The 6,335-nt window shown below is 33.0% G+C and overlaps 1 protein-coding gene across 1 annotated transcript; it reads right to left on the bottom strand.

Annotated features, from left to right (window-relative positions):
* Positions 1–370: 370 nt before the first annotated feature.
* On the bottom strand, positions 371–5,032 carry LOC123698509 (sorbitol dehydrogenase-like). Its single transcript, XM_045645158.1, has 8 exons — positions 4,934–5,032; positions 4,804–4,837; positions 3,935–4,068; positions 3,451–3,641; positions 2,342–2,526; positions 1,773–1,948; positions 1,279–1,400; positions 371–579 (listed from the first exon to the last, which is right to left on the bottom strand). Exons 1-8 carry the CDS (start codon positions 4,982–4,984, stop codon positions 420–422), a joined length of 1,053 nt encoding a protein of 350 aa, XP_045501114.1. The 5' UTR covers positions 4,985–5,032; the 3' UTR covers positions 371–419.
* Between the last annotated feature and the right edge of the window lie 1,303 nt (positions 5,033–6,335).

Genomic DNA, 6,335 nt, shown 5'->3' with positions numbered 1-6,335 from the left:
ATCTTTCATCTATTGTTCGGATTATAGGTTTTTAAATGTAACTGAATCTTCTATTTTCTCTAAGAAATATAACACATTTTTTCTCATCCTACCATAGTTTCTGTAATCAGGTATCACGACTAAACAAATATTCGATAACCCTTGTTATTTGAAAACAAGGAAAAATCTAAAATATGTTAATATTATCTAACTGATAAGTAAAAATTCTTTAAAACAATTCTAACCGCTATTTATTATCTACCTATAACGTACTTAATTTATATAAAAATATAACAACGTTCTATGCTTTTAATGTTTATTAATCTAAAAAAATACGTTCATTCACAAAAAAAAGTAATGAATACAAAACAATATCATGTAAAATTGCACAAATAAATATTTATTCAATGATTATTATAATTAAATCTCTTTATAAATATTTAAACAATACTTTGATCGACATGTATGATGATTTTCATGGCGGCTCCACTCTTTGCTAGTTCGAATGCTTCTTTGGCCTCATTTAATGGGTAGTGGTGTGTGATGAACGACTTGAGGTCTAATCTACCGGTGGATACAGCGGCTAATGCTGAGGGATATCTAGAAAATAATATAAAATAATAGAGGATTTTAACGGGAATAAAAAATTAACAACGTGTTAAAATTAACTACCGATGTAATTTGCGTCTTGACAGTTGCTCAAAAATGATTAAGTTGTGTCACAAAACACAGACAATATTTGTACTAGGTAATGTTTACTGAGGTTTTTTTTTTAAATATCTCTCTCTACATTCTAAAAGTGCGTGTATCATAGAAATTAAATTAAGGTAAAAATGTTCTTAACTGTAGTCTATACGCGAAGTTAAGTTCGCTTAGATGCCCGGTAAAGCTATTAAAAAACGGCATATCTACATGAAAACAATGGAAGAGAATAACAGTTTCAAACTTTTACATCTATACATATAATAAATCTGTAGAAGGGTCAATTCTGTACATTGAAAATATTGAAAAAATAAATAGCAGGGGGTGTTCCTGGATCGATACCAAACCCAAATATTTGATTAAAAAATTTTTTGTCTGTCTGTCTGTCTGTCTGTCTGTCTGTCTGTATGTGAAGGCATCACGTGAAAACTAACGGTTAGATTTCGATGAAACTTGGTATAATTATACCTTATTATCCTGGGCATAAAATAGGATACTTTTTATCCCGGAAAAATACTTAGAAAAAAAATTAATCTTAATTTTTCCGCGCGGACGGAGTCGCGGGCGGAAGCTAGTTTACAAATATTCGACACTTACGAATTTAAAAGTCGATACGCGCCGATAATATTGACTTCCCGCAGCAGCGCTCCCGACAGAGGCACTTGCACCATTTCCTCACCAATACCGACCACGAGCACCGTTCCACCCGTTCGAGTTACCTACAAAATATGCCTTTGGTTATATTTTTAATCATGACTACAGATTACATAAATAGTGAGTGATATATTTTATGTGTGAGAATGTTTGATATTCTGTTTGGCTTATCTCTATCAAGTATGAAAATGTATGGTAAAAAATTCAAATAGGCGGTCAGAAATATTATCAGCAAGCGGTGAAATGGTCATATTTCATTTACCTACTCCTTACGAAAGTAGATGTTTAAAGAAATAAAAGAGTAAATATAATTACTGGGTAGACCTAGTAAAATCAAGTCTCCTTAGATACGCACTTCTATTACTACCTACATAGTTTATACGTTCCATAAGTAGATACAAGTTCGATTACCTACTGTAGACTAAAATAAAACTTACCATCAAAGCTACTCTTTGTGCTGAAGCGAATCCACACGCATCTATACTAATATTTGGATTTGTCCCCATTATTTCCAATATTTTGTCAATAACTTCTTGATCTGATAGGCCTTTGACCATAAGTGTGTAGTCGACACCTAATTGGCGAGCTGTTTCTAATCGAGATTCCACTACATCTGAAAGAAAAAGTACATTTAGCTATAAAAATTAAATTATGGTTTACACTTTACAAATTTATTTCAAACTAGCTGCCCCACTAGACGCTGGCCTACTCTATTGACTTTACGGTTTTTCTCTCCATAGGAATCAATCTTGTTCTAGCGTTATTAACTTATTACTATTAATTATTCTGTGCTTGTACCAAAAAAAAGTATCCAAAGCGATTTTACAATTAACAGTACCTAAGTTACAATAGGGCTTAAAACCGGCCTTAATACCGAAATTGATTCTGTTTTCAATTCAAATACTATTTTGATTCGGTTTCGATCTTGAGGTTTTTACTTTGTAAACAATTCGAGGTTTCATATTGAAAACGCTTTTTGAGTTAATATTTGTTTGTATTTCATTACCAGTCATCAAAATCTTAGCAGCGCCCATAGCTTTCGCGGTCATAGCACAGAGAACTCCAATAGGGCCCGCTCCAAATATCACGATGTTGGAACCGAGTTTGACGCCCGCGCGAGTGCAGGCGTGTATCGCGATGGCGAGCGGCTGCACTGCCGCTGCTTCTTCCATACTAACGTTGTCTGGTATTCTGATAAAAACGATGTTCAATAAAACCACTTGTAAAAGTTGTTTTTATGGACCGAAAGACAGCATTGTAAAAAAGGTCGTTTCGAATAAAATAAATTATTACCTAATTAATAAAAAATAATAAACTGTAGCATTATCAGCAACACGTCATGATAAAAATTAAAAACGTTATAATGTATTTTAACACAGAGTACAGACAGACACATAGTAAATATGAATTAACTTATCTGTTTAGAAGATAAATAATTCTGGTAGTTTGAAATAGTACCTCAAATAAATTTTTGCATTGGTAAGAACTATAATATTTCTCTTGATAGCAAGTAGCATTACGATAATATAATTTCACCACAAAACAAATAGTGTTTGTTCAATGTGTACATTTGTGTGATCACAGCATATGTTGACTTATGAAGATAGCAACTAAAATTGGCTTAAGTACCTAAATGCCTTAAACTTCTGTTTTCAGGCACATTTTATTTATAAGTAGGTACTCAAAGCGATAAAGTTTAATTAAAACGATTTTGAGTCGTCAAAAATCCTATTCAACAATAACAATACATATCTTAGAAATTAAAGACTTTTTAGGGATTTATATATTATTTAACCCGAAGATTAATTAAACACTATAGCGAGCGTGGTCACGGGACCTAATATCGCTGTAAAGTGTTCAATTTCTTAATTTATACTTAGATAATATTATAAAGCTGTAGAGTGTGTTTGTTTGTTTTAAGGCGCTAATCTCAGGAACTACTGTTCCGATTTGAAAAATTCTTTCGGTGTTAGATAGCCCATTTATCGAGGAAGGCTATAATAAGCTAATAGCATCATACTAAAACCAACAGGAGCGGAGCACTGCGGGTAAAACCGCGGGGCACAGCTAGTGTATAATAATCGCGTAAGAACATAATAAGATGCTTAATCTTACTTATGACAAAAATCAGCTACATGTTTGTAATAAGTGCACAAGTTGCCATGTGCACTATTGGTGGAGCAATACTGCGGCTTGTCACACAGGTTGTACCGACCGGCGCGGCAAAACTCGCAGGATCTACACGGTTGCGTCGGCTCGATGGCTACGCGGTCGCCTGGCTTCAGGGTCGTTACGTTTGCACCTACCTGGAAATTAATTAGGTCTCACATATTATATTTAGGCCACACATGTGGTTAATAACTTAATAAGTTATTATTCGTTTTTTCTAAAAACTGACTCACTTTCTTATTTTATTATATTCAGTTTTCAACCGACGTTTCTAAGACAATGCGAAGAGCATTTCGCAAAAAGTTTGAAACGTTTTTCAAAATTTTCTACGAAGATCCTTCGAGGATGTAACTCTGTAGTTATTAGGTACCTAGAATTCTCTATATATTTATATTAGGTACTTTGAAGAATATATTTCAAAAGCCCTTACTTGCGCTACAACACCAGCACCTTCATGTCCCATGACCAGCGGCTCCGTGATCACCTCCAGGCCGCAGCGCCCCGTGGAATATATCTTCAGATCCGATCCGCATATTCCCACGCAAGCTACTTTTATTAAGACCTCTGAAAAGTTGTAAAAATATGAAATTCTCAACCCATTGATATGAGAGCTATTCAGGCACCTTGATTAGATTGACATCGCCATCGTTAGGCAAAAACAATACCGTCTAAACTACTGAACAGATTTTTACCTTTATCACTAGGTAAGTACATAGTTTAAAAACAAAGTCGCTTTCTCTGTCCCTATGCCCCTTTGTATGCTTAAATCTTTGAAACTACGCAACGGATTTAGATGCGGTTTTTTAATAGATAGAGCGATTCAAGAGGAATGTTTTAGTATATAAGCTATTATTACTTACTAAATAATAATTTATTAGGTTTTAGACAAAGCGGGCGCAGCCGCGGGCGGTATGCTAGTATATTATATTTGTTAGATAAAGTAAATAGCTAATATGGGGCATAAAAATCTTTCAAGGATGATAGTGGATTGTGTTCAATGTGCGCCGTGCGCGACATTCAGAAAAAAGCTAATGCAAACACTACCTAAAACTTGAAAAGTTTGAACTGCATACGTAATTAGTAATTAGTTACATAGTTACCTACCTATTTATTTATTTTTGTTTTTACTTATCGATTTAGTATCAACCCACTTTAGTAGGTTCCTACATGGTTCTACAAACGACGAATGTAGAAATTGAGTATAACCAATATGCATCATAACTACACCTACCTAAGTAGGTAATAATTTTTAGATCACATTGAAAATAAATATTCTAATTTTAAGAAATTAGTTCTCACCATTATCATTAATCGTTGGCACGGGATGATTTTCCTGTAAATAAAAGTTTAAAAAATAATAACTCGTTGGGAAGCATAGATTGGTACGCGTGCGTGGTTTTAGGGACTTAAAATTAATACCATCACTTACAATTCTAAGGTCATAGGGACCATGTAAAACAACGGCACAGTTTTCAACCATTTTGTCCAGACTTGTTTTTAAAACTGAACCAAAAACAAACCGAATGATAACTTTAAACCATTTATCTCAGTAGATATTTCATCTTTGATCTTACTGTGTATTTGTCAATTAATTAAACTAACTGATGCTCGGGGTGTCGTATGTTAAACCTAAATATTCTTAAAATTTGTTTCTTAATTCTTAAGAATAAAAACAGTTAAGCCTTTATTTTAACCAATTTTTTTAGCATGAAATAAACTGACCAATATAAATAACAGACTTTGCTGATAAATTAACGGGTCCTTATTAAGTCACCCTGAGCTTACTGCAGACGTACCTATCATAAAAAACTTTTTTATGTTAGCTATTAAGTATGGTTATAGTTAAAAAAGATTGTCACGAATTTGATTTTAGATAAAACCTTGGATAAAACACACAACATAAACAAGACATAAACACATACACAATTGCCTACTTTGTGTTTGAAATCACAGAAATATCATCATGCAATCATCCTCAATGCAACTTATAAAAATTAAAACTAAACTCCAAAATAACGAATAAATAAAAAATGAACAATGTAGCGGGCGAGAGTGTGTGTTGATAAATAAGCTTATCATATATATTACGCAAATATCTTCTATAAACACACAATCACACAACTCATTAAGATAAAGTTGTGTAATCATTAACAAGATTAATTGTAAACACGTACTAGTTTATTATATTATTTGACCTCAATGCTGTAATCTTTTAGATGCACCGTAGATTTACGAAGTAATTCCAGCAGTTATTAAAATAAACTTTTACAACTAAAAAATCATTAAGATTTAAATAATAATAAGAATAGCCGAAGAAGGCTGCAATGCACGAAGAAGGCATCATCACATAGGTACTTTTGCGTTCAGGTAAAACTGAGTGTGTTAACTGTTAATAACACAATTATTAAATTTTTTAATTATTAATTTCCAAACAATACGGCGATCATTATTTTTCATCACACTATCATCAAACGATACACAAAAAATCTGGTCATATTTTGTCCATTTTCTCAATACAATTTTTAGATTGAATCAAATCGAGTGTGATAAATAATAAATAACAGTGGCCCCAAAATACTGCCTTGAGGTACCTACCAGCGTCTTAGTTACCTATATAACCATGAATCATGATTGAATTTTGAATGCGCTTTTCGAAGGTTTTCTAAATACCCTCTCAAAGCCCTCTTTTTCTCTCAATTCTTGCCATCGTATGGCTTAGTGACATGCAATAATGTACTTACTGGTTATGTTATCAAAAGCCACTCAAAGGTAATCACGAAAAATCATGTGCCCAACATTAAATAGGTTAATGGCTATTTTAATAATTTAAA

The sequence above is a fragment of the Colias croceus genome, chromosome 16 (assembly GCF_905220415.1).
Source record: "Colias croceus chromosome 16, ilColCroc2.1".
NCBI classification, from domain to species: domain Eukaryota; kingdom Metazoa; phylum Arthropoda; class Insecta; order Lepidoptera; family Pieridae; genus Colias; species Colias croceus.
The sequence above is the reverse complement of the archived record's forward strand: the minus strand, read 5'-3'. Positions and strand labels throughout refer to the sequence as shown.

Coding starts and splice junctions, on each gene's coding strand:
- LOC123698509 (XM_045645158.1), bottom strand. CDS start 4,984: ATGGTTGAAAACTGTGCCGTTGTTTTACATGGTCCCTATGACCTTAGA. Junction 4,069..4,803: donor GCCAACGATTAATGATAATG/GTGAGAACTAAT, acceptor ACAACTTTTCAG/AGGTCTTAATAAAAGTAGCT. Junction 1,401..1,772: donor CACAAAGAGTAGCTTTGATG/GTAAGTTTTATT, acceptor CATATTTTGTAG/GTAACTCGAACGGGTGGAAC.